The sequence below is a fragment of the Artibeus jamaicensis genome, unplaced genomic scaffold (genome assembly GCF_021234435.1).
Source record: "Artibeus jamaicensis isolate MK-2021 breed Jamaican fruit bat unplaced genomic scaffold, CSHL_Jam_final contig_490, whole genome shotgun sequence".
In the NCBI taxonomy this organism is placed as follows: domain Eukaryota; kingdom Metazoa; phylum Chordata; class Mammalia; order Chiroptera; family Phyllostomidae; genus Artibeus; species Artibeus jamaicensis.
Window position 1 is genome coordinate 22,867,895 of NW_026521861.1, and position 27,424 is coordinate 22,895,318.

General features: G+C 59.0%; 1 protein-coding gene across 1 annotated transcript; it reads left to right on the top strand.

Annotated features, from left to right (window-relative positions):
• Positions 1-12,588: 12,588 nt before the first annotated feature.
• SCART1 (scavenger receptor family member expressed on T cells 1) lies at positions 12,589-25,684 on the top strand. Its single transcript, XM_053668672.1, has 15 exons — positions 12,589-12,799; positions 13,438-13,755; positions 14,584-14,880; positions 15,132-15,440; positions 15,751-16,056; positions 16,165-16,482; positions 16,553-16,867; positions 17,552-17,866; positions 18,024-18,476; positions 18,756-18,791; positions 19,296-19,430; positions 19,892-20,070; positions 20,557-20,724; positions 22,231-22,297; positions 25,341-25,684. The coding sequence occupies exons 1-15, from the start codon at positions 12,733-12,735 to the stop codon at positions 25,682-25,684; spliced, it is 3,627 nt and encodes a 1,208-aa protein (XP_053524647.1). The 5' UTR covers positions 12,589-12,732.
• Positions 25,685-27,424: the final 1,740 nt, after the last annotated feature.

Here is a 27,424-nt window from a genome sequence, read left to right on the forward strand (position 1 = left end):
GCACTGTGCCCGCATCTGTCCTCGCTTCACCCCCACCCGTCCCCCTTCCCCACATTCCTCATCTTCCTCTCGGCCCCAGGGGGTGTCTCAGGCGCAGGGACCAGGGAGTTCCGCACACCCCCAGCCCCAACGGTGGCTGCAAGGCTGCCCCTGCTGCCCAGGTCTGGGGAAGGGGTTAGGGTTAGGGTTAGGGTTAGGGTTAGGGTTAGGGTGCCTGTAACCAGTTGCCCAAGCCATCAGGTCTCCTCAGCCGCTGCCTGGGGGGACCCAGGACACTTCCTGGGATTGTACTGTCTTGTTGTGGTTCCCCTTCCAGCCCCATCTTGGACAGCAGGGTTCCAGCCCAGCCGCTGGGCCTGGGGCTTCAGGAGTGGGCACAGGGACCGCCCCCTCCTGGCCCCAAAGGTGTAGAGTCGCCTCTTACTTTCTCTGGTCTCAAACGCCACCTGTGCCGGAGGCATCTCCTGGCCAGACACCTTTGCTGTGGCACCTGCCTGCCTGCTGGAGAGACCTTTCCAGACCTCAGCCGGCCACGCGGGAGTGCCCAGCCGACATGTGACGAGTAGGCAAATCAGTACTCACCTCTAATGAATGTCTTCCTACTTTCTGGATAATTCAGAAGGAAACACTGTGGGAATAAAACCACGCTTACTCTTCTACATCCTAAGTACCGTTCAGGATGGGCGAGGATACTGCTTGTATCTCAGCTTGAGGGAGGCAGGACGACAATGTGCTTTGAGCCCCTGGCCAGGAAGGGCTGCTGGCTGTAGGCACCTCCGGCCCCTTTCTCTTCTGTGACCTGATGGGAATCACAGGAAAGAAATTAGCAAGGAGAGCAGAGGGACCCACTAAATCTGTTTCTGGGTTAGAAACTGGGAGGACGGCACCCTCCTGGAACCGAGGGGGCAGCCCCTGTGATGGGGGGCGGGGCAGTGCGGCAGGAACCTGAGGCAGGAGATGAGAGCCGTGGACAGGAAGGAGGCCAGGAAGGCGTCTGGGAAGCCGCCACCCAGGCACCGAGGGCCGGCTGCAGGCAGAGTCTTCAGTCCATAATGGCCAGGTAGTGCAGGGCAACAGGTGGCCAGGTACTGGTCACAGACCATGGTGGCCAGCGGGGAAGGGGGAAGCCAGGGGGAGGCACTTGGAGTAGCCGAACCAGAAGAAGAGGAACAGCTGAGGATTGTGGAGAAGAAGCCAGTCCTGGCTGGTGCCAGGAGCTCAGCCAGTGGCTTCTGGACAGTGACTGAGGTGCAGAGAGTCCCCAAAACCGCCAAGTTGGCCAGGAAGAAGCTGGCTCGGGTGGTCACCATCATGACCAGGTTCTCCAGGACGGTCACCATGTGGACCGTGAGTAGCAGTCCTCAAGGGTGGCACAGCTCCAGGAAGCCCGGCAGGACAGAAGTCACCAGACTCTCGGTAGATTGGCTCCTGGCCCTCCCTGGTGGGTCAGGTCACCTCAGTGATAACCTAGAGCTGTGTCATTACTCCCCAAGTCCCCCACCCTGTCCCTTTGTAGGTAAACCTTTTCCCCATCAGAAGTCCCTATAGCATTGACTTTCCCAGAATAGCTTATGAGCCGTAAGAAAACAACACGTGTTGTTTGCGCCTGGCCACCTTCACTTAGCGTTTGGGGTTCGAACGTGTCGGAGCAGCTGACCCCCCACCCCCCCCACCCCAGGCTGGCACAGAGCACTCCACTGCATGGAGAGACCGTGGGTTACCCACGCCCCCACTGGGGGACTTTTGGGTGGTTTCCATGGTGTAGGGGAACACAGCTTGTTTTGGTCTGGCAAATGTGACTCAGCCCTGTATGGAAAACCTACAGAAGCAAGGTGGTGGGCAGGAGCCAGACCTTCAGGCCGAGCTTTCCTGTGGGAATCAGGCCTAGAAAATGCACACAGACTGTTATGGCTCGCTCTTGCTAAAACTTCATCACCCCGGTCTGAAACAACAAATAAGTATCGTCTATCTTCAAGGTAATTTCCAAAGCCTGTGTGAACTTTCCCCAAGGACAGAGCTAATCAGCTCATCGCCTTTCACCTCTACATGTTATTTTCATTTCCTTGATTGTACCTAAAACATAGACAATAATATTCTATGTAATAGATAATAAATCCTTCTTTGACGTAAGACCCAAGAAAAACAATAAAAGCCTGTCTAGGTGAGGGTCAGGCGCTCTCCTCCCGAGAGAAGTGGCCGTGCCGTCCTGTCCCCCCACAGGGTTGCCGCGGCCTGTGCATTTAGTCTCGTCTTCAGTCACAGCAGGCGGACTCTGCTGGCCAGAGTCGCCACACCTGGGCTTGTCGATTATGCATTAAGTCACTATAAACACTTGCATGGAGTTTTATTGTGGAATGTGAGCCCTGGGTTATGTGGTACGTGTATGTGTTATAAAAGTGTGTTGTTACATATTTTTCCAAAGCTGCTGTTCCAGTTGGCACTGGGTGTTGACAGTTGTTGAAAAATGTTTTCCGGAGTGTTCATAGTGGTATCGTTTTGTGGCTTAAATTTGCATTTTCTGCCCTGGCCGATGTGGCTAAGTGGGTGGGGCATCGGCCTGCAAACCAAAGGGCCACGGGTCAGGGCAGGTGCCTAGGGTGGGGGTTTGGTCCCGGGTGCGGGCACGTGAGAGGCAGCTGGTCGTCCTTTCTCCCTCACATCGATGTTTCTCTCCCTCTCTCCCCTTCCCTTCCCCACTCTCTAAAAGCAATAGCATGTCCTCGGGTGAGGGTAGAAAAAATTTGCGTTGTCCTCCTGACCGGTGATGTTGAGTATCTTTTCATGGGCTCGTTGCCCACTCTTTGGTGAAACGTCCAAGTCTTTCATCCATTTGGTTTTTTGGTTGATTTTTTTTATTATTGAATTTTGAGAAAATTTTTATTCTGAATATGTATCTTATATCAGGTATTGGATTTGTAAGTGTTTTTTCTAAGTCATGACTTGTGTTTCATTTTATTAACAGTGTCTTTTGAAGATCAGACGTTCCTCATCTGACGGAGTCCATTCTATCCTTGTTTTCCTTCTGGGCTGTGCACTTGGTGTTGTATGGAAAAAGCCTTTGCTGGCTCGAGGTCACAAAGGCTCTCTCCTTATATTCTCTTCTAGAGGCTTTATAACTTAAGGCTCATCGCTCCCTCACCCGCCCGATTACCCATCCACCCATCTGTCCACCCCCACACGCATCTGTCCATCTGTCCATCCATCCACCCACTCCTCTTTTTCTTCCAGTTTTTACAACTTCTTTCTCCCCCAGTTTGCTTCCCCCATGGGGCATGAGTGTTTGCGGAACAGCTGGGAGCCTGCACATCTGAAGTGAGGTGGCTGAGGAGTCTGAGGGGGCGATGTCAGCGTGGACAGGACCCGGGTTTGCAGGGCCATGCAGGTCACAATGAGCCCCGGCTGTGCTTGGGGGGGATGTGCGCCTCGGGCGTGGGGGGTGGAGGCTGGTGGGGTCCAGCTGTGTCCGGAAGGACGGGTTGGGCAGCGGTGCAGACAAGACCCTGCAGGGAATCCTGCAGGCAGCCCTCACTCTCACCCCAGTGGCAGGCAGGGGCCGTGTGGGGTCGGCCGGTGGGGGTGCAGGGAGTTTCTATGTTCTCAGAGTGAATCCTGCACGGCTGCTCGTGGGTTGAGTGCGGGGCGTGAGAGAAACAGAAGAGCCAAGAACACCCCGTGTTTGGCCCGAGTGACCGGAAAGGCAGGTCCCATCCCCAGGGGTAGGAAAGCTGTGGGCGGAGCAGGTGTGTGTGGGTTTCAGAGTCTGGCCCTGAGCTCCTGCCGTGGGCGAGGGGAGATGCGAGTCAGTAGCAGGATGAGGACTTGCCTGCAGGGGGAGCCTGGGCAGCGCCACTGGTCTAAGGAGGGGCCCGAGGAGGTCACTGTGGAGGTCGCAGGGCTGGGTGGAGAGTCTGGGCCCTCTGTCGGGTGTTGAGGGACTGGGAACTTGGGCACCGGCCCAGGCAGCCACCAAGAAGGCGAGGGGGCCAGGGGCTGCTGGGAGCCCCTCCCCAGAAGGTGAGTGCGGGGCACACAGGGCACCTGGCCCAGGAGCCGGGAGTGCGTGAGGTGAACCTGCAGGCAGCCTCGAATTTGGTGGGAGGGCCTGGGAAGGAGGGCGCGCTCAGCACTGTGGGAGCACGAGGAGGTGACTCGGGGGTCTGGTGACAGCGGCCGTCCGATTCGGTCCTGCAGGGTGAGATGTTTGGGATGTTTGGACTTTCTTAGTCATTTCTCGATGGCCAGGGGAGAGGTGGGGCTGTCCCTCTTGCCAGCAGATTTGACACTCCCGTGCTCACCCAGAGGGACTCGGAGGGAGCAGCTCCAGGCTCACAGGCCACAGCTCGGCACAGCTTCTCCGGGCAGGAACAGGGTGGGAGGCAGCAGGCCTTTGCCGGCAGCTATGGTGCTGGGCACCCCTGGGCCTCTGCCCGAGACCCATCTTCCTGCCTGGGAACCTGTCTGGACGCGTGTCACTGGGAGTCCTGAAGGCAGCCTCCACCCGAGGGGCTGAGGTCTAATGGCGGGTCTGCTCCGTGCCGGTCTCCACCCAGCCCAGCTGCCCGCGCTGCCCGCTGCGGCCGGGCGCCTGCCTCTGCCTCACCCCTGAACCCTGACCGGCTGCACCTGAGGGAACGTCTTCTGTCCTGAGCCCTGCTTCTGAGAGGGGTTTTGTTTCCGGCAACTGGGCGTCGTTCATGAACCTCGCAGTGCCCGGTCTCAGGGCAGTTCACAGAGATTCCAGCTCTGATGGGAGGAGTTTTAACTGCTGGGAGACCTGAGTGCACCTTCCCCTTCCCGGGGCCCAATTAAAAGGACGGGGGTGGGCGCTGGGGGAGCTGAGCAGCCTCTTGGGGGAGGGTGGGGAGGAAGACCCCGATTAGTGAGGATGACAGATTCACTACGGCGGGGTTCAGCTCAAAGGAGACCATTAATTTCAAACTCGCAATCATGTATCGGAGGCTACATGTCCGGCCTCCCAGAGCTGGGCCGCAGCAGCTGGGGCAGGTGGGGAAGGGGAGAGGCTGGAGCCGTCTCCCCCCTGGGGCAGGTTTCCTTCTCCCAAATCTGACCTGGGCAGGGCTAAGGGAGCTGCAGCCTCCTGATGTCCTGGTCTCTGGCGTTTTCCTGCAAAGGGCGGGGCTGCCCCACTCCGCTCTCACGGTGCTGCGGCTGCACGAGGCTCGCCTGGGCCTCTGCCTGTGGCCATCGCCACGCTTGGCTGTGCCCACCAGGCAGCTTACGGAGGGGTGGCCAGAACCTTCGAGGGGACACAGCCCTCGGCCAGTCTCCCCAACGCTGAGGCCCAGGAGCCCAGCACTGTGGCCCTGTGTGCTGGCGGTGGCCCTTCCCAGGCTGTGTCTGGGCATCACGTGTCTCAGGCTGCTGAAGTGTCAGAAGCTCCCCTTCTGGTGACAACAGTGCTGCGTGGTTGATGTTCTTCCTGGGAACCCAGCTTCTGTGGTCAGCCCTGCTGACAGAGATGCTGCTTCCTGCTTCTGGGGGCCCTGCTCCCCCAACCACCTCAGCCCACCCCCCACCGCCTGGCCCCCATTACCTCTGCCTCAGCTTTCCTTTTAGGTCCAGGCACGGAGATGAAGGTCCTGCCATTTCCAAGTCACCCCCACAGGAGCCCTTGTCACCTCTGTGAGTGCCCATGACCTGGGACCACTACCCTGCCCCCCGCAGTGACGGTGTCCCCAGCACCTGCGGAGCCCCCCACCTCCGCCATGCAGCCGGCCCCCCCACTGGCCGGCCCCCCTGCAGGCTCCCTGAGCTGCACCCTTTCTTGGAACACAAGCCGGGGCAGGGGCACCACTTCCTGCCTTTTCTGCAGTGATCTTATCTTTATGTGCCCTCCTGGGGGGCCCTCCTGCCCGGCAGCAGGGCCGGCCTCCCCTTCACACCCTGAGGACCCTCCTCCTCCTCCCCATCTCCTTCTCCCAGCTTCTAACATCAGCCTGGAAATGGGCTCTAGCCCCCTGTCCTATAAACAAAGGGGAAGGGGCCCCCACGCTCTCTGCCCCATGGTTCCCAGCATCCCCACCTCTTGACCCTGCTCACACCCTCTGGGCAGGAGACCCCCAAACTCCTGTGCCCCGTGATGTGGTCCCTGCCATCCTTCCATCCCACACTCCCAGCCAACACGCTCCAACCACATGTCATATTAACCCACGTGGGGCTTTGTTCTGTGGACCTGGATGGCTGTCCCACCCATTTCATCTCCGTGGGGACCTTAGAATCTTCTTGTCAGGCCCAGGCCCCTCCTCTGATGGCTCCCAGCCCCGCCCGTGAGCCCTCCAGCCCATAAACGCAGTGCGTTCCGTTTACTGAACTTTCCACCAGTGCCTCTCGGTTTTCCGCATGAAGGTCTTCCACAGCTTCTGTTACGTTATTCCTAGATACGTTTTTTTTTTTTTTTTGCTTTTTAAATAGCTAGCTATTTAGGGACTTCTGCCAAGATGGAGGCATAAGTGGACACACTGTGTCTTCTCGCACAACCAAGTTTAAAAACAACAAAGTTTTAGCAACAGAGACGCAGCCAAACCACAGAAAATTGAACTATATGGAAGTCTGACAACAATGAACCCTTTAGCCAAACTGGTAAGAGGGGCAGAGCCAGCAGCAGAGTGGGGTCGGGCAGGAAAGATCCACCAGACCGACCCAAGCGCGTGACCCAGGCACGAGCGGATCCCAGGTGTGGAGTAGTGGGCAGACCCACTGAGGGTTGACCGAGGTCACACATTCTCGTGCAGATTAACTGGTAAAGGAGCAAGCAGTGAGAAGGACCACGCAGGCCCCAGCGGTGGGAAGCGGCAGAGGGGACTGTCATTGTCCCTCTCTGACCCCGCCCCCACATACAGTGTCACAAACCAGCAACCTGGGTAGCTCCGCCCTGGTGAACACCTAAGGCTCCACTCCCTAAACCTAACAGGCATGAACAGACCCAAACATGGCTCAAGAACAACCCAGAGCAACAGAGCTCTGAGCAACAGAGCACCAGAGCCAATAAATCTAAGGGATGAAGAAATAGCCAAACTTTCAGATGCACAGTTCAAAACACTGGTGATCAGGATCCTCACAGAACTGGCTGATTTTAGTCACAAATTAGAGGAACATATGAAGGCCAAACTAATTGAAATGAATGGCAATGCCCAGGAAACCAATAGTAATGGAAAGGAAACTGGGACTCAAATCAAAGGAGTGGACCAGAAGAAAGAAAAAAATGACCAAACAGAAAAGGATGAAGAAACAAGAATTCAAAAAAATGAGGAGAGTCTTAGGAACCTCCAGGACATCTTTAAACGTTCCAACATCCAAATTATAGGGGTACCAGAAGGGGAAGAGGAACAGCCACCAGTGGAAACCTTATTTGAACAGATAATAAAGGAGAACTTCCCCAATCTGGCAAAGGAAATAGACTTCCAGGAAATCCAGGAAGCTCAGAGAGTCCCAAAGAAGTTGGACCCAAGAAGGAACACACCAAGGCACATCATCATTATATTGGCCAAGATTAAAATGAAGGAGAGAATCCTAGAAGCAGCAAGAGCTAAGGGGACAGTCACCTACAAAGGAGTCCCCATCAGACTGTCAGCGGATTTCTCAAAAGAGACCTTCCAGGCAAGAAGGGGCTGGAAAGAGGTATTCCAAGTCATGAAATCCAAAGACCTACATCCAAGATTGATCTATCCAGCAAAGCTTTCATTTAGAATGGAAGAGCAGATAAAGTGCTTCTCAGATAAGATCAAATTCAAGGAGTTCATCATCACTAGGCCCTTATTATATGAAATGTTAAAGGGACTTACCTAAGAAAAAGGAGATAAAAAAGATGAACAGTGAAAGGACAAGAAACTCACAGTTATGAACAACCACACCTAAAACGAAAGCAAACTAAAAGGACAGCTAGATCAGGAGCAAACCATAGAAATGAAGATCACATGGAGGGTTAGCAACAGGGGAGTGGGAGAAGGAGAAGGGGGGAGAAGGTACAGAGAATAAGTAGCATAAACGGTAGGTAGAAAATAGGGGGAGGGCAAGAATAGTAGGGGAAATATGGAAGCTAAAGAACTTGAGACACGTGGTCATAAACCAAAGGGGGGAATGGTGGAGGAGGGGGTGTGCAGGGTGAAGGGGAATGAAGGGGGGAAATAGAACAACTGTAATGGCACAATTAATAAAATATATTTAAAATAGCTAGTTATTTAAAATAATTCATTTTCTGTTTATTGCCTGTGTGTAGGAACTACTACCCTTTGCAACAACATGGATGGAACTGGAAAGCATTATGCTGAGTGAAATAAGCCAGGCGGTGAAAGACAAATACCATATGGTCTCACCTTTAACAGGAAGCTAAACAACAAAACAGACAAGCAAGCAAAATAAAAACAAAGACACTGAAATAGAGAACAGGGGGACAGCGAGCAGAGGGGAGAGGGGAGGGAATTTAAGGGAAAAAATGGGAGGGATTTAGAGAAACAAGTATAAAGGACACATGGACAAAAACTAAGGGGGTGGAAATGGGAGGGAGGTGGGGTGCATGGGGCAGGGTGGGCTGGGATGGGAGAAATAAACAAAACTGTACTTGAAAAATAACTAAATAAAAAATTAAAAAAAAAAACGAGTGACTCATTTATTGATGGTGTCCAGTAACTTTGCTAAACTTTATGAATTTTTACTAACTTCTCTGTAGATTCTTCTGGGTTTTTTCACTGCCAGGGGCATTGTCCGTGGGTGATGGGGCCCTCCAACCTCGCCGCTCCTGGCTCGCCATCCTGGTGAAGATGGCAGGGCCTCGTCTCAGTGAGAGTGGGCCCCGGGCTGTTTCCGATTTCGGAAAGTAGGACATTTGCTGTGGGTGAGGTTTTGGTGATATTTGTTATCAGATTAAGGAAATTGTCTGCCATTTCTAGTTTGCAAAGACTATTATCATAATTGGGTATTGACATTTATATAAATTCTTTGCATCTCTTAAGATGATAGCCTGATTTTTCTCCCTTAGTATTTTAATGTCGCAAATTACAATGATTGATTCTCTAATGTTGAACCGACTTTGCACTGGAGAAAAGCCAGCTTGGGCGGCACTGGCAGGCTTTGTACACAGCGCTGATTGTCGCCCCTGGGTCCGGGGCTCCCTGTGCGGAGGGTCACCGTCACTTGCGGGCAGTGTCTATGTTTCTCTGGCTGGCTTATGTCATTGAGCACAATGCCCTCTAGTTCCACCCACGCCATCGCCAACGATAAGATTTCTTCCTTTTTTAGGCCCATCATAAGTGCACCATGCCTTCCTTATCCCCTCATCTGTCGATGGGCACTTGGGCCACTCCCATCACTTGGCAATTGCAGAAAATGCTGCAGTGAACACGGGGTGCGTGTATCCTTTTGAGTCAGTGTTTCGGAAATCTTAGGATAAATCTCCACACGTGGAACCGCTGGGTCATAAGGCAGTTTTCCATTTGTAGTTTTTTGGGGTGTCTTCGTACTGCCTGCCAGAGGGGCTGCACCTGCCTGTGTTCCCAGCAGCAGGCCCGAGGCCTCCCCTTTCTCCTCCCCAGCGCCCCTCCCTTCCTTTCTGGGGGCCCCGCCTCCCCTTTAGCATTTTCTTCCACCATTACTTTCCGGGTGTGTCTGTCAGCGACCAGTTCCCCCAGTTCTCCTTCGATAGAGGGCGGAGGGTCTTTGTCCCCTCCCTCGCTGTGGGGCAGTTTCCCGACCCAGGACTGCGGCTCCACAGGTCCTCCTGTCACTCGAGCCCGTGTCCCGGCCTCTGGCCCACATGCCGATGAGAGATGTGCAACCCCGCACATGGGTTCTCCTGTATAGATGATGCATCACTGATCTCTGGCTGTTTTTAAGATTTTCCCCCTTTCTTTCTAGTTTTCAAAAGTCTAATTATGATCATTTCAATGTGAATCTCTTTGGGTTTCTCCTGGGTGGGGTCTGCTCGGCTTCCTGAATCTGTAAGTTTGTCTTCCACCACATTTGGGAAGTTCGATGGCATCTTTTTTTTTTCAGATTCTTTTTCAGCTCCACAGTCTTCTCCGCCCCAGCGACAGACCACCAGACCTTCCATGGCTGTCCCCAAGGCCCCGGCTGCTCTGTGAGCTGTTACAACTTTCTCTGTGTTCACAGTAAGTAAATTCTGTTGGTCCGTCCTCAGGTTCACCGATGATGCCGCCTTTGCCGTTTCCACCGTATGACCGAGTCTGGCCCGTGAATTAAAGCCATTTTCAGGTTTTGTGTGTTCAGTTCTCTGATACCCATTTGGTTCTTTAAAAAACAGTAACAGCTTTATTGAGCTGATTCGCACATATACCACCAAATGCATCCTTCATGGCTGTTTGATGCAGTGTTTTTTAGAGTATTCAGAACTGTGCAGCAACCGCGACTGGCTGACCTCAGACTATTTCAGCGCCTCCAGAGGACCCTCTGTGCTCTCAGCGGTCCCTGTCCACACCTGTCCCCTTCCAGCCCTGGCAGCCGCGAGCCTGCAGCCTGCGTCTTGGATTTGCCCACGGAAATGGAATCATGGTCGTGGTCTTTTGTGTCTCTCACTCGGCTTGATGCTTTCAGGGTTCATGCCATCGTGACCTGTGTCCAAAGCCCGTTCCTTTCAGTGGGCAGACGGCACCCGTGGCATGGATGCACTGCCCATATTTGTCGGTCGATCCCTTGGTGAATGTCTAGGCTGTTTTTTTTTAAAGATTTTATTTATTTCTCTTTAGAGGGGAAGGAGAGAAATATCAATGTATGATTGTCTCTCATGCATCTCTTTCTGGGAACTGGCCTGCAACCCAGGCACGTGCCCTGACTGGGAATCGAACTGTGATCCTCTGGTTCGCAAGACTGTGCTCAATCCACTGAGCCACGCCAGCCAGGGCCGTCTAGGCTTTCTTTGGTTGTTATGGGTGATGCTGCCATGAGCACTTACGAGCAGGTTTTGTGTGGACACGACTGTCCGCTTCTCTCTGCTGTGAACCCAGGGGTAGGAGGGCAGGTGCAGGGCACCCCAGCCCCACCCGCAGTGTGTGGGGACCCCAGGCTCTCCGCATCCTGCCACAGGCCCACTTTATGACTTCTGTGTATTTGCTGCAATTCTTTATTGTGGGGGCAACTTCTCCTCGAGTCCCCCTGGTGCCACGGACACCCATGAATGAGTAAATATGGCCGAGACAAGATGAGATCTGTTTGGGGAGGCGGAGGGGGCTGTGGCCAGTTTCTCAGGGGAGACAAAAGCCAGCAGCAGCCAGTTTCTCCGAGGAGAAAAAGGCTCCGTGTGCCCTCTTCCATAGCCTTTTATTGGGTTGTAACACACAGGAACACAGGGCGGCAAGGATCAAACAGTAGATACCATTACAAAGAAATCTGAGGGCTTCAGAGTCTGAGTCGATGTCAGGAAGAGAGTAGCAGAAACTTCTAGCAAGGCAAGGAGCTGCACCTCCCCCCATCAGGTATTCAGGCTTAAGGGGATGAGAGCTAGAAAGGCCTCGTGGGGACTTGGGCTTTGTCAAAACCCTGGGGGGGTGTGTGTGGGGGGGAGATTTCATTGCTGTTGCAGTCCCCCCCCACCCCTAGTCCTTCCATGAAGGCCTCCCAAGTGATTGAGTCTGGCTTAGGTTGCCCCCCGCTGTGAGGGGTCTTTCTTACCCATCATTGACCTCTGACCAAGCTTTGGGGGCAGGGAGAGGAACTGAGGCAGCGTTTGCTACCAGAGACAAGCTCTGTCTCCTGCGGCTGGCACTCCAAAGGTCGTCCCTCGCCCTTAGCCACAAGGGGTAGAGAGACAATTCCTAAAACCAGGCAGAGCGGTCCACAGCACTTTATTTCTTCCACTGGCTTCAGCAGCCTCTGCCATCTACGGTGCAAACCTCAGTGACTATGCCGCCTTAAAAGGCGCCCCCAGGTCCGGGCATCTCCTGCAGCCCGGCGTCGGCACTGCCGTCTCTGACCCCCAAGGTGATGGCCAGCTTCGGTGAACCAGCTTTGTCTGGTGGGAGACTCGATTTGAGGAGACCCCCTGATTCTTCCAACTCGTTCTGTTCCAGCAGGTGGTCACCCGTTTTGGCCACTCAGGGTGTGGGTTTTGGCCTTCCGTGGACTTCGGGTCCAGTGACAGTTTAGTTTTCACAGCCCTCGCAACGCTGTCCTGGCCGGCCTCACTCTCCCAGAGCTGCAGGGCCCCTGCTCAGTCCCTGCTGGCCCGCAGGGTGTCTGGTGCCACTCTGTCACTGTCTATGGTGGAGGGCATAAGCCACCAGCTTTGGTGTTTGTCATTTTTATTTTTTGCAGAGAGAGAGGAAGGGGCAGAGAGAGAGAGAACACGAACTTGTTTTCCACGTGTTCGTGTGTTTGGTGTTTGATTTCTGAACGCGCCCTGAACGGGGATGGAGTGCGCACCCTTGCAGGTGGGCCAGCCGGGCTTGGCTGGATTTTGGGGCCCACCTGGCTGCTCCAGGCTCTGCAGCGGCAGCCTCATCAGCAGTTTGTCTGCAGGAGCGGAAACCCCAGCCCGGGGTGGGGGGGGGCCCTGCGCACAGTGAGCAGCACTGGGCCGAGGCGCCCATTGGCTGCTCTGCCCGCAGACCAGAGTGGGGCCCCTGGGGTGCTGTGCAGAGGCTCTCTCGGCTCTTGGTCCCGGGAGGCTGTGGGCAGCTTCTGCTTCTGCAGGTTGGACTCCAGCCCGCCACCTCCACCATTGCCCCAGCTGAGTGGCAGGTGCCAGCTGAGGCCCCAGGGGCCATGAGGGCAGCTCTCTGGGCCTTGGGAGTTGGGCCCCTTGTCCTCACTCTCTGGGCAGTCCCCATCGGTAAGTTTCTTCCTTTATCCACTGAACCTTCTGGAAGCAGTGGCTCTGTGGATGCCCAGACCCAGACCCACTGCCTGGGCTTCACTCAGCTCAGGGCTGGGTGGGTCATCCTGGGGCGTCCGAAGTGCAGGAGACTCCTGTCCCAACTCTGAGCAGGGCCCCTACCCCGGAGCTCAGGGCCTGGGGTGCGCTGGGCGAGAGGCTGGATACACTGAGGGGATGTGGCAGCATCTGTCCAGCGACCCTGGCCCACAGTGGGGGCTGGCTACGGAGGGTCCTGGGCTGGGTGGGTGGTGCAGACGCCGGGCAGGTGAGTGGAGGGTGGCCCTGGGGACGGGCTGGGGTGCAAAGCCTGGGGTGACCCGGCTCACCCATGTGGCCGTCCCTATTTTCCTGCACCAGCTCAGGACCGGGGCTCCAGGCGGGAGGGTCAAGGGGCTGCAATGCGATGGGGGTACCAGGGGCTGAGGGGATGATGGGCATCAGAGGCCTGGACAGGGCAGGACTTGGGGGAGCTCCCATGGCCTTGGAGGTGGCCCCAGATGAATTCAGAGGCCATCACCAGGCAGCTCATGCTCCACATCCCCCCAATGGTGCTGGACTGTGTAGCCCCCCTGAGGTCAGCGGTCCCTCCGCAGGCGGGCCGGGCACTCTGAGGCTGGCGAACAGACACAGCCCGTGTGATGGCGTGGTGCTGGTCCAACACGAGGGTCAGTGGGGGCACGTGTGCAACCGGGAGTGGACGCTGGCAGAGGCATCCGTGGTCTGCAGGCAGCTGGGCTGCGGCCAGGCTGTGGGTGCCCCCAAGTACGTCCCGCTGCCCGGAGAGAAGGTGCCGGCCTTGCTCCACAACGTGTCCTGCAGGGGTGGCGAGTCCTCGCTCTTGGAGTGCAGCCTCGGGGCATGGACGCACAGCCCGTGCCCCTACGAGTGGACGGTGGTCGTGCTGTGCTCGAGTAAGTCAGTGCAGGGGTGCGGGCTCTCTGGGTGGTCTCCTTTCAGGCACAGGAGCCGGCCTGGCCCCTAGGATGATCTGGTCTCTCACCGTTCTTCCTTCCTCCTGTGCCAAGGGCCCTTCCATTGTCATCCAGCACTTGTGTCCCTGCGAGGCACTGTGCAGGGGGCTGGGGAAACAACTGTTTGAGTAGCTGGCAAACTGCTGCCATGCAGAGCCGGTTCCCCAGGGACAGACGGAGTGACAAACACAGGCGGAATAGCCGCTGAAGTGAGGAGGAGCAGAAAGCGTACAGGGGGCTGGGGTGGGGCGGGGTGGGCTGGGGACCCACCATAGGGACCCACCCCAGTGTCTTTTGGACACTTGAGGAGGCTTGAGGGGCCACTGTGGCTACCCAATCAGGATTTCCTACTCAAATGACATGGAGGTCTGTCTTGAGGGTCTTCGGCTCTCTGTGGGCTGAGAGCTCCTGCCTCTGAAGTGGACCCTCTGCTTGGGTTGTGGGGGGGCAGGTGCCCTCTTCGAAAATGATTAAAGTTGTCAAGAGTCTGACAGCACACCAGGCATGGGCCCTCTGAGCGAGGGGCCCTTTGCAGTGCTGGGTCAGAAAGCTGCCCCGTCCTCGGAAGACGCGCCCTCAGGCCGGTGCAGAGGCGTGGAGGGAGGAGCAGGGCCTGCCCCAGGGGCTGGGAGCCCTGGTCCTGGGTGGGGGCCTGGCGGAGCTGCTAGGCCTTCATGGAAGTGTCCGGCCGCGGAGGCCGGCTGCAGCCTCCAGGTGACTGAGGGGCCAGCAGCGGGGCACCCTCTGAGTGTGGCCTGTGCTCTGCAGATGGAACTTTTCGGGAGATCCGCCTGGTGAAGGGCCGGAGCCCCTGCTCGGGGCTCCCAGAGATCAGGAACGCGAATGGTGTGGACCGCCTCTGCGGCCTGCACAGGGAGGAGGCCACTGTGTTCTGCCGGGAGCTGGGTTGCGGCCCTGCGCTGCAGGCTTCCCGCCAAGACCAGGGCGGCGGCAAGAAGTACATGACGTGTGAGGGCACCGAGCCGACCATCCGAAACTGCAGGCTCAGCAACCGGCTCCGCAGTGGGTGTGACTTCCAGCAGGACCGGGAGGTGGTGTGCTCAGGTGAGGCGGCCTCCCTGCTGCTCCCTCCTCCTCGCAGGCACCGGACAGGGGACACCAGTGCCACTTGCTGCTTCAGAGGAAATGCAGCAGGTGGCCCTAACCTCTGGTCCTAGGGAAACAGCCAAGGACCCGTGCTCTGTCTGCAGACCAGCTGCCTGGACACAGAGCCTCCCGTGGGACAGGGCGGCTCCGGGCTGAGCCCTTGACCTGAGAGCAGCTCCCTCTCACTGAGGACGAGTCTCTTCCCCCAGGACACACTGAGGCCCGGCTGGTGGGCGGCGAGCACCCCTGTGCCGGACGCCTGGAGGTGCGGCGTGGCCTGACCTGGGGCACTGTCTGCGACGATGACCTGGACCAGGCCATGGCCCACGTGGTGTGTCGGGAGCTGCAGTGTGGCTTGGCTGTGTCCACGCCCCGGGGCGCCCACTTTGGCCGGGGTTCTGGGACCGTGTGGACGGAGGCCTTCCGCTGCGTGGGCAATGAGTCCCTGCTGTTCCACTGCCTTCGGGGGCCCGGGCACCATTGCGGGCACAGCCAGGACGCTGGGCTCAGGTGCTCAGGTGAGGATGGAGGGGGGCCCTGGGGCTCATCCCAGGGGCTCCAGCCGGGCTCGCAAAGGTGCCTCCAGCAGGTGGGGGTGGTGTTCTGTGAGGGGGCGTCACCTCTGAGGATTGAGGGAAGAAGGGACACAGAGAGGGGGGCCTGAGTCTGGCCCGAGAGGAGCGTATGCATACCCCCCGCTGCGCCTGGGCCATGTGGGCCAGCACTGAGCCGTGGTGGGGGTGGCCACCACATGGGGCAGAGGAGGAAATCGCCCCCTGTTGGACCTTCAGGTCAAAGATGGCCTGACACCCCTCCCCCCCACCCCAGAGTTCCGACTGGTCAACGGCAGCAGCCGCTGTGAGGGGCGTGTGGAGCTTCAGGTAGAGGGGACCTGGGCGCCCCTCTGTGCCACCCACTGGGACTTGGCAGATGCCAGTGTCCTCTGCCACCAGCTTAACTGTGGCGGTGTGGTGGCCACACCTGGAGGAGGCCATTTTGGGCACGGGGACGCTCCCATCCGGCCGGACAGGTTCCACTGTGTTGGGACAGAGCCCTACCTATGGAACTGCCCAGTGAGCACCCTGGGGGCCCCCGCCTGTGCCCCAGGAAATGCTGCCACCGTGGTCTGTGCAGGTGGGTCAGGAGGAAGGGAGGAAGAGGGGCAGGAGTGGGGGGGGCTCAGGGGGCAGTGGTGGTCCTCTCCCCTCGCAGTCTGCCCTGCGGAGTCCCACCTCTCTCTAGATCTCCTCCATGCCCTGCGGCTGAGGGACGGCCAGAGCCGCTGTGACGGCCGAGTGGAGGTGTCTCTGGATGGCGTGTGGGGCCGTGTCCTGGACGATGCGTGGGACCTGCAGGGTGCGGGCGTCGTGTGTGAGCAGCTGGGGTGCGGAGAGGCAGAACGAGCCTATGACGCACCGGTGCCAGACCACGGGGCCGGCAGGGTGGGGCTGAGCCGCGCTCGCTGCCTGGGCACGGAGACCCGCCTGACCCAGTGCAACGCATCTGCGCCCCTGCTGGCGTCCGTGGGGGCCTTGCGGGACGTGGGCGTCGTGTGCTCCGGTGAGAGAGGATCCCCGGTTTCCCCATCCGCCCAGGGGGCTGGGTCCGCCCTTACTCCGTCTCTCCGCAGGGAGCCACCAGGTGCGGCTGGTCGCAGGGCCGGGCCGCTGTGCCGGGCGAGTGGAGGTGTTCCACGCTGGTGTGTGGGGCACGGTGTGTGATGACGGCTGGGACCTGCAGGACGCACACGTGGTCTGCCGGCAGCTGGGCTGTGGCCACGCCCTCCGCGCCCTGGGGGCTGCTCACTTTGGGCCGGGGGCTGGGCGCATCTGGGCAGATGAGCTTGGCTGCAGTGGCCATGAGACAGCGCTGTGGCAGTGCCGGTCTCGGGGCTGGGGCCGGCACGACTGCACGCACAAGGAGGATGCGGGCGCCTTCTGCTCAGGTCAGTCGGGGAGCTGCGTCCCTCCCTCCGTAGGGCGGCCGGGTGTCCCAGGTTGCGCTGTCTGTGTGGGTGACACCACGGTGCTCACATCTCCAGGGGTGGAGAGCCCAGGGCAGAGCCCAGTGATGCTGCAGGACAAGCCATCCCTGCCCGTGGGTGCTCTAGGCTCATTTTAGTTACCGGGGACCCCAGCACGTGCAGTGCACACCCAGCTGTCTGCGTGCACCCTGGTCCAGGCGGTGCCGAGGTCTCCCAGGCCCTCGGAGCACAGGTCCGAAGGACCATCTAACACTCCGACAGGTGGCTGTTTTCGGTCCCGCACTGCGTCCCCCGTTGGAGCCCCGCTGGTCATGGGGCCCAGGCAGTCGGCGGACACCCGCCAGCCTGCACTGGTGCCGTGTCTGAATGTGGCACTGTGGGCTAATTCCTTTATAAAAACTTTAAAAAAATTGTAACCATTGCTAAGTTGATCGTCTTAGGCAAATAGATTCTTCTGTATTTGCAGTTGTTTCCAGGATGGCTTTCCAGACACCCAGCTGGTTCACGGCCCGGCCATCCCTGGGGTGAACCCTGGCTGTTTGTGGGGGTGCCCAGGCCTCCCGGTCCGGCCCTGAGTCCCTCCGTCTCAGCCACGGCCCCTCTTCCTCCAGTCACTCCCCCAGCTCGACCCCGTTTGTCTTCCAGGGTCAGTGGCCCTGAGACTGCGGGGCGGCGCCCAGCTCTGTGCTGGGTGGTTGGACGTGTTCTACAACGGTTCGTGGGGCGCAGTGTGCAGCAACGCCCTGAGGGACGCCTCCCTGGCCGTGGTCTGCCAGCAGCTGGGCTGTGGGGACCAGGGCTGGCTGGAGAACAAGCCGGTCCTCGCTGACTTAGGCGTCTCCTGGGTGGACGGCATCGACTGCCGCAGGCTGCGGAGCTCCACGCTGTGGCAGTGCCCCTCCGCCCCGTGGGACCCGCACTCCTGCGACCGCGGAGAGGAGGCCTGGGTCACCTGTTCAGGTGGGCCCTGTGGTCCGGGGGTGGGGGTGGAGGGGCTGGAATGCCTGGGCCCCTGCCCTGTGTGCTCAGGGGCAACCCATGGCGGGGCCTGGGGTCTCTTGGGCTCCACAAGCTTCCTTTTGAAGCTTTTCAGGGCATTCGCTCCTTAACCCACCAGGATCATCCAAGGAAACGAGTCAGGACTTCGGGGAGACCCTCAACTGCCCTCCCACCGGCAGCTGCCCAGGGACGCTTCTGTCCACGGTTCGCTCCGCAACGCAGTCCCGCCCTGCGGTGACCACGCCCCCTCTTGCGGAGGAGGACGCGGTGCGCGTGCGCGGGGGCGAGGACCGCTGCTCCGGCCGCGTGGAGCTCTGGCTCACAGGCTCCTGGGGCACCGTGTGCGATGACTCCTGGGACCTGGCAGACGCGGAGGTCGTGTGCCGCCAGCTGGGCTGCGGTGGGGCCGTCAGCGCCCTGGCAGGGGCTGCCTTCGGTCCAGGCTCAGGGCCCGTGTGGCTGGACGAGGTGGGCTGCCGTGGCAGCGAGGCATCCCTGTGGGACTGCCCGGCGGAGCCCTGGGGACACGCGGACTGCGGGCACAAGGAGGATGCGGGCGTGCGCTGCTCGGGTGAGTGGGCAGGAGGTGAGGGGGTTGCTGGGGGCTGGGGAGGGGGGATCAGGAGGGTTCCTCTGGAGTGTCCACCTTCTGTGGGCGCCCCCCAGGCCCAGCCTGAGGCTGCTCCATGCCCAGGTTCCTCTGGGTGGGGGGCATAAGCTGCCCCATGGGTGTCGGATGGTGGGACAGGATCGGGCTGATGGGCCGGGACGCTGCTCCGAGGATCTGGGCTGCTCAGGGCTATGGCCGCCTGTTCTCCTCACGCCCAGATTCGGCTCCTTTGTCCTGCAGGTGACAGCGGGGCCACGGTTCGGCCGCCAGCATTGGGTAGGTGGGCTCTTCCTCAGGCCTCGGTCCACGTGTTCCTGTCTGGCTCTGACCCAGAGGAGCCCTGCAGGGGGGTGGCATGGAGGCCAGTGCAGGGGTGGGGGCCGAGGCCAGTGAGAGCAGGACTGCCATTCGGAGACGCCCGTTCTCGGAGGGACACTTGCCATCTGTCCTCATGCCAGCCCGAGGTGCAGAGCCCGAGGGAGGGACAGCAGGCCTGTTGCTTCTTTGAGGCCTTTCCCTGGGCAACAGGGGATTTGGCCCCGGGACACTGTGGCTTCTTGGACACTGTATCCAAGGCGGAGTGAGGGCAGTGGGCTCCCTCCTGTCCCCTCCCTGCTGTGCCCCTCACCTTCGCCCTCAGCCAGCTGACCTTTGGGCCAGCTCTAGGGGTGCAGCACAAGGCCCCTCCCCCTCCTAGAGGTTCAGGGCCCAGGTCACAATCCCCCCCCCCGGCATGCAGGCAGGCATTGAGGGAGGACCCGCCTCTCACTGTCCCTCCAGGCCCTCCCCTGACCCCACTACCTGCCCTCAAGGCTGGGACACTGCCCATGACCTTCTGCATCATCCTGGGCACCCTCCTGGGCATCGTCTCCCTGCTGCTGGGGGCGCAGTGGTGCCACAGAGCAACCTGCAGGGGTAGGTGGTGGGCAAGGCTGGTGAGGGTGGCCTGGGTCCTGGGGATGGGGAGAGATGCACTTGGAGACCCTGGCCCTCTACAGGCCCTCTGTCCTGGTCCCTGCCGTGCGTGCCGAGTCCCACCCAGACTCACAACTGGTGGGGGACAGGGGGTCCTGGGCCCTGCTGTGCTTCTGAGAGGGTCTGGATGAGAGGATTCATAGTTCTGGGGATGCCTTGGTGGGGGGAAAGCCTCGAGGGTCCCCATTCCTTGTCATTTGTGGTGCTGGGGAGCTCTGAGCCATACTCTGGGGCCAGCATACCTGGTCCTGGGTGCTCGGGGAAGCGTGCCCCCTGGGGGGGATGTGTGTCCTGGTGGGGAACAGAGGCTCCTGGCTGGCCTGGGAGACCCCACAGGGCCCAGCAGTGTGGGCGTAGGCAGAGGGAGCTTCAGAACTGAGGTTCTGGTGTGGCCTTTGCAGGTTCTGGAATGTTGGAGAACCTGCCGTCAGAAGGTGTTTATGAGGACATCGGAGCTGTCCCCATGGGGGAGGAGGTCGAGGGGCCCAGTGTGCCCCGGGACCTGGCGCTGGAGGAGGACTATGACGATGTCCGGGAGCCTCAGCATGGCCTCGAGGAGGAGGAGGAGGAGGAGGAGGAGGAGGAGGAGGAGCAGGAGGAGGGGGCGCCCCTGAGCGTGGCGGGTGCGCCCCTGTGCTCCCTGCTGTCCTTTGCGCTGGCCCTGCTGTACTGCACCTACGTCCGGGGCTCTGCTCTGGGCAGTGTCTACATTTAAAGACCCTGAGAGCCCCTCTGTGTGTGTCTAGAACCCTCACTCCCATCCCTGGCTTGCGTGTTGATCCTCACTGTCCCTTCTGCGTGGCTTGCGACAGTGGAGTTTAGGGGGACCGTAGCTGTTATTTGGGTTTCTGTCATTGGTACAGAGTCTGGTCAGCTTCATGGGGGGCCTGGGCAGGTGGTGGGAGGGGCACGGTGTGACGCCACTTCACTAACCCCCAGCTCACTGTCCAGCCCTGGTGCAGCCCTCTGGCTTTGGGGTGTGCAGACAGTCCAGGGCCCAGAAACCCTGGGGAGGGGCCTGAGGACCTGCTGAGGGCCCAACGCTTGTCTCTCTCCTTGAACACAGGTGGGCGGGCTCCTTGCAGCCTGGGTGCCAGAGCTCGGGCTGCAGCGGAAGACTGCTCTGGCCCCTGCCGCAGAGTGTGGTGACCGTGAGCTGGCCATGGGGGGGCGCCAGCGAGACTCTCGGACTTTCACTTTCCTCATTTCTAAACAGGATGTCATTAAACTCCCTGTGAGCGTCTTCGTTCATCCATTAATTCATCTCAGAACCCACCATGGCCCAGGTCCTGTTTCTGGGCCCCTCTCTGCCCCACCCTGGTCTGATGTGGCTGCTGAGCGTCTCACCTGACCTCACCTGCAGCCTCTCGTCCGGGTGCGGGGTGGGCTCCCTGTGCACCGATTCTCGGCCACCCTCCCTTCATGGGCAGACAGCCCTCCCCCTGGCTCAGGTCTTGTGCCCAAATCCCCAACACTCACGCTACCCTGCGCAGATGACCCCACCAAGCCCTTTGTGGCTGCCCCTTCCTGACCACAGCCCCTCTGGGGAGGTTTCTCTGCATCCTCTTGGCTGGGTCGCTCTGGGCAGCTTTGTGCGTGACCACACCCGTGCATGTTTAAGTCTCCCTTGCCGCCCCTCTTCCTAGTCAGCATCCTGGGGACACCGGGCCCAACTGTCCTGTGAGCCCCTCGTTGACAGGGCCTCCCAGTGATGCAGTGACTGCCACTCACCTCTCCGTGCACCATTCCTGGTCTTGCCAGCCTGCTGGGGGCTCTTGGAGCACTGCCTCCTCCCGCCCCGCCCTTTCCCTGTGCCCACCCTCTGGGTGTAGAGAGGCGCAGCTGGCAGCCTCGAGAACGATTGTGCCCAGTGGAGGGACCGAGAGGAGCCCCGACGAAAGAGATGCGGTGTCGTCCAGTGAGGCTGCACATCAGCCCCCGACAGTCTGGGGGGATAAGAACGGGTGTCCTGGATGGATCATTGACCACACACAGCAGCCCCACTGTGGCCTCAGGAGGTGGCCCTTCTGGCTTGCAGATAATGCTGGATGTCCCTGAGGCTCACGCTGGGGGCATGGCAAGGAGCTCGGTTCTGGAGGGGCTGGAGCCGTGGCACGTGGGGCCGGCCAGCAGGGCCCTCTCTGGAAATCCATGCTGTCCTGGAGGCCCGAGCTGCCCTCTTAGACAGGTTCTCTGGCAAACCTTTTAGAAAGTGAGTTTCACGGACATTATTCTGATTAGAAAAAACACACGTTACTGTAGATTTGGAAACTCGTAAGACCAAGAGAGCAAATGAAAACCACTTCCGCCTCAGAAGGGGCCACCCTCCCGTTGGGGTCCTGCCTGTGGAGGCCTCCCCTGCAGTCAGAGGTGCAGATGCCCGAGTCGTAGCCACGTCCCAGGCTGCGCCGCGCTCCCGGTGCTTTTCCCACCGAGAACCCGCAGCAGGCGTGCCCTGGTCCAGGCTGTTGTCTCAGACCCTTCCGCCAGTTACTTGTCCCTTCTGGTGGGCGTCCGGCCGCGCACAGAGAGAGGCGTTTGCCGCCTTTGCTGCTGCTGGTCACGGGCCATGTGCATTTTTAATGTTTTTGGTCAAACTGCTGTGTTCTTTCATGACACACTAGAGTGATCCTTGTTCGTCTACACCTTCTGTGCGGGGCAGAGAAAGCTGAGTGCCCCACGGAGCCTACCCTGACTGCTTGTGGTCGCTTGTCCATGAGTCTCCCGCCTGGGTCTGCAGGAAGCCCAGCCCAGGCTGCGCCGCAGGGGCAGCCCACCTGCCCCCTTCTGTGTGGGCTCAGGCCTAGGTGAGGGTGGGGAGTTGCTCTGGCCCGCAGAGCAGTCGACTGGAGCTCGACCACCTACCTAGAATAAATGGGTTGGGGGGACAAGAGACGCATGAAGAATGGCAGCAAGACAAAAGATTCTGATCAAGCTGCAAACTTTATTTTTCCGAACTGGGTATATATATAGGGGAGGAGGGAGAGGAAGGAGATTAGGTTGCTTGCTATTGGCTAGCTTGAGACAAAGGAGGGTCCGCTTATTGGTTACTTGGGTGTAACTTGTACTCGTGGACCACTGTTCTTTGGGCGCATGCACACCTCATGTGCCTGTAGCGGATTGGCTTGTGGAGCGCATGCACACGGGGGGCTAGCCGGAGGTTGTTTTGAAAGTCCTTGTTGATTACAGGTTCCTGTAATCAATGCAATGTTTTTAGCTAAAAGCCAGGTGCAAGGTTCCCAACAGGGAGTCCCCACTCCGTGTGGCAGGTGACAACTCTCATACGCTGGGGAGGGGATGGGGCCCCCTGCTTCCTTCTCAGAAGGCTCGGCACTGAGCTGAAGTCTGCCTCCCACGTTTGGCAGACACAGTTGCCTGGACCCGGGGAGCACCATGGCACAGGTGACCAGGGATGCCATTGTCCCCTGAGCCTGTGGCCCCCCTCCTGGCTTGTTGGACCCTCTCTGCAGGTGAGTGCCACTGTGCTGAGCGTTCCACCTTCCCCACCATTTGCCACTGGTGCCCTTCTGGCTGTTGCCCTGGTGCTGAATCCCAGAGCTGGTGGGTCTGTGTGAGTGCTAAGTCTGTCATGGGCCCTTTAAGAGGACACAGATTCTTCCCCTGCCCCAACCCCCACTGGTTTTTACAGCCAGAAGTTATGGGGACTTATCTTCCTGCTCTGGAACCCTGGGCTGGGTGCTCTGGCCTGGGGCAAAAATCCCTCCCGGTTTTTTATCTACGACAGTGGGCGTGGGGCTGCCCAGACTGGTCTCTGTCCCTCCTACCCGTCTGAACGAGTGTGGCTTTTTAGAACCCTTGGTGGTCAGATTTCCACACAGCACACTTTTCTGACAATTCTGGGTGAGATTTGTTTGTAGTCTAGTTTTTGTTTTTTTTTTTGCTATAACTGTGTGTGGAGGTAAGGTTTGTTCACCTACCTCTCCATCTTGACCGGAAGTCCTGTTCTCTTGATTTCCTTTGGGATTGTTTATTGCCAGTATGTAGAAATACAAGGAATTTTTGTGTGTTGACCTTGACTCTCCTGCCCGTATTAGCTTTAATAGCCCCACATGGATTCTGCGAGAATCCATGGAGAATCCGTGGATCAGGTCTCTGCGAGGGTCACTTCTTCCTTCTGGGTGCAGGCCCCTTACGTCTTCTCTTGCGGAGAATTGGCTTTTGTAGCGCAGGCAGCTGGACCTGCATTTGGTCACAAGGTCATCAGAACCGAGGCAAGTCTGAGAAGCTGTCAGCCAGCAGGCCCCGAAGTGTCGTGTGCTGTCCTAGATGGGACCACGAGGCAGAAAAAGGGCAGTGGGAAAATCTGAGGCCATCTGAATAAACTGTGGACTTCAGGTAATAACATATCAAAATTCATTCATTAATAATGACAAATACCCCACACACGGATATCAGGTGTCAGTGATAAGGGAACCGGAGTGTGATCTCAGGAACTCTCAATGCAGGTGGTCTCTTCAGTTCTCATGCACGGTTAGAAACGTTCTGGAAGACAGTCTGTTTACATGAACCCCATCTTCCCTGCAGGGTGGGGTGTGCAGGGCTCTTGTCTGAGGTCCGTCTGGGCAGAGACCTTGGCAGACCGGTGGTCCATCAGCGCATGCTGTCCCCGCACCCCAGGCACCCGCCCTTCTCTGTGCCTTCGTGATGCTGGCTGTGCTCTGCCTGGGGCCTGCACCCGCAGGGGTTCTCTCACCTTCGGGTGGGTGTCCCTGCTCCCCGCACCCAGTGCCCTGCCAAGGGGGCTGACCGGCCTTAAAGGCCAGCAGCAAACGCAGGCCGCCAACCTGGGAAAGACTGTTCAGGTCGCATCTTGCTCTCCGCCAGAGCGAGCGTTTCCTGTCTTCTCATGAAGATGTGAGTCTCATATTCAGACAGAGACGGTGGGGCGCACCCACACATGCAGGGGGCGCCGTTCCCAGCCCTGCCTTTTGGACAACCTCGAATTTGGTTCTTGATGTTTCCGAAAAGACGGATCTGTCTCTGCCCTGACCTGTTTTGTTGTGGAGAAAGCGACGCTGAAAGCGCTGTGCTGTCTTTTGCTTCAGTGAGAAACAGTGGCGCGTAGGCTTGTCTCTGACCCATCTGAGCCACAGATCAGTGGGGGGGGGGCACTCGGCAATGTGGTTTGGTCTCTGAGTAGGTCAGGTTCTTTAAGAGAGGCTGGGCCCACAGGGAGTGTGCACCTGAGCAGGCCCTGTCCTGCCCCGGAGGCCTGGGTGGTCTGAGATGGGTCCAGGAGGGGTGTGCAAGGCCATAGGGGGAGTTGTAACATCCTGGGAGGGGGTTGGCGATGTCAGCCGGAGTCATGGGGCTGCACAGAGCTGAGTCTGTGCCTTTGTCCCCTGGAACCCAGCGCCTGGCCCAGCCTGACCCTTGTGGAGGGGATGAGCTTCCCGTCTCGGCCCAGAGCTGAGGACGGGTTGGAACCAGGCTGATTCACACTCCTCCGGCCTCTCGGGAGCCTGCCCTCCCCGAGGGAGTGACCTGGAGCGGGCCAGGCCGGACTGGGCAGCTGTGGCCGAGGAAGCCTGCCCCCAAAGTGCAGGAGCCCCTGGTGCCCAGCCATGTCCAGGCTGTGCCCCCAGCTGCTCGCTGACCCCCCCACCTGCAGACCCCGTTCTCCCCTTGAGGGCCCATCTTGCAGCCCCCATAGTGAAAATTCCGTCCTGTGCTTCGGCTCAGTCCCAGCGGTGGGGTTTTTCTGGGCATCTGGAGTGCTGGGTCTGGCTTGCGATGCCGCCGCAGTGAGCGTCCACGTCTCTGCAAATGCAGGGAACGTTCACGGTCACAGTGAGGGAAGGCCCGCCCTGTGCCTTCTGTGTCCCTCAGGGGTCCGACTACAGACTGCCATGGGGGGCATCTGCTGGGCCAGCCTCACAGGGCCCTGGGCTCCAGCATCTCCTCTCGGCCAAGCTGCTGCTGCCCAGGACGGGGCCCGTGGGTGCCGTGGCCAGCTGCAGGCCCCGGACCCTGGAGCGTGGATGGGCGTCTCTGCGGTCAGCACTCTGTGCCCACGGGCAGCCCAGTCCCACGACCTGGGCGACGTTGCGCTCGACTTTGCAGACGTTTGTGTTGCAGCTGCCGGCTTCCCGCTGACCCTGGTTTCTCGAGGCTGCCCAGGCCCTTCTCTGCCTGCTCCTCCCACCTCCTGGTCGTCAGCTTGTACCGCTTAGCTTGGCTGTGCGCCCACGCCAGCCTGGCAGCTCACTACGCCCCGAGAGAGGCAGAGTGCCCAGGGTGAGGAACGGGCGGAGGCCCACCCCTCACGCCCTCACCCTGCACCTCCTCATCTACTCTCTGAGGAGGGGGGGGGTCAAGCATGTCCTGCAGATACCCATCTCCCTCTCCAGGTGTCTTAGGGTGCGCCAGCCCCTCCTCCAGCCTTGGCTCCCTTTCAGGCATTGCCCTCTGCAGTGGGTGTGGCCACGTGGGTTGGCTCACCCGAGCCGTGTGGCCCCGTGTGCACACCAACATCACAGCTACAGAGCTGTGGCCCCAGGCCCTAGTGGGTGCTCTGCTCGCATCATCCCCAGGCGACCCTCAAGACTCACTTAAAACTGCCCCAAAGCCTCTCTGGACCCTGCTGTCACCACGTCCCACACACGAACCTCTGTCTTCGCCCCCTGCCCCAGAGCCACGTCGGCCCCAAGAGTCTGCCCACAGCACCTCCCTCACACGTGGTCATCTGCTCCAAGGCCTCAGAGGCCGCACCGCCAAAGCCAGACTTTATCTTCTGTCCCGAAACTGCCCCTCATGGTGCCTGCAGCCGGCTCCTGGGGGCTGTCCCAGCCCGTCCCAGATTCTGCCGGGGCCCTGCCACACGAAGAGTCGACTCCGTGTGAATTTAAGGTGTAGATGTGACAGGTAAGACTTCAAATGAGCAAGTGTCCTGAACTTTTGGGGGTAAGGAGATTTTTTTTCAGGTCTGAAAGTGCTAACCCCAAAGTAGAAGATCCGTAATTTTTAAGTGCGTATTTATCCAGCAAACGCCACAAACACTGACTGGAAAGCTGCCCCCCAGAGCGAAAAAAGTCATCGCAACACATACAACTGAGAAAGGGTCCTGGCCAACCGGAAGCGTCCCTGCAGACCCCGGAAGGCAGGAACCCCGAGCGGCGAGCAGAGCCGGGCCTGCGAGGAGGCACTTTCCAGAGCAGGCTGCCATCATGGCAGATGGACACACGGAGATTCTGACGTTCACTCATGATCAGGAAAATGTAAGTTGGGGCCAGACTTAAATACCACTTTGTACTCACCAGAGGGGAAAAAACTAAGAAAGCTGTTAGTATTAGGTGTTGAAGAGGCCGTGAATAATCACAGGACGCCTGAGGCACACTGCGACGAGTGTAAGTGTGCTCGAGAACCTGAGAAACAGCCTGGCGTCGGGTATCACGTCGGGTGTGCACAGCTGCCCAGAGCTGGGCTTGCGAAGTGTTCCAGGGCTTCCACGTGAGACTGCCGGGGACACCTGACGGGGTGGCAGGCAAGGCGCAGAGTGTAACACGCAGGCCCCAGAGGATACAAGTGCTCTGAAGTCACTTTTAGAAATTCAAAATTAAGAAAAGTCACAGAGACTACCAGAAGCAGAATTTGGGGCAGTGGCCGAGTCGGGGGCCAGGCGGCTGGATGTCCCCAGAGGGAGGTTGTGGTGCTCCAGTCGGGGCCGGGCTGCCGCCGCCTGCAGTGTTCTGAGTCCCCATAAGGAACCCTCCCCACGTTCTTCTCCACCTGTCGGATCCCACGCCAAACAGGACGTGCTTTTCCTTTTTGCTCCTTCTCTAGCGCCCCCTGGTGGGCACCACAGAGGCGGGCCCTGCCTCGGCGCTGCTCTCACCCAGGCCTGCCGCCCTTCCAGTGGCCCCTTGGGCGGTGGAGTCCGAGTCTCTCTGATGTGCTGTGGGGGGAAAAAAACC

Excerpts from the sequence above, each read along its gene's own strand:
- SCART1 (XM_053668672.1), top strand. The coding sequence starts at position 12,733 with ATGAGGGCAGCTCTCTGGGCCTTGGGAGTTGGGCCCCTTGTCCTCACT. Across the intron at positions 13,756-14,583 it reads GGTGGTCGTGCTGTGCTCGA|ATGGAACTTTTCGGGAGATC; the intron begins GTAAGTCAGTGC and ends TGTGCTCTGCAG. Across the intron at positions 16,483-16,552 it reads CGTGGGCGTCGTGTGCTCCG|GGAGCCACCAGGTGCGGCTG; the intron begins GTGAGAGAGGAT and ends GTCTCTCCGCAG.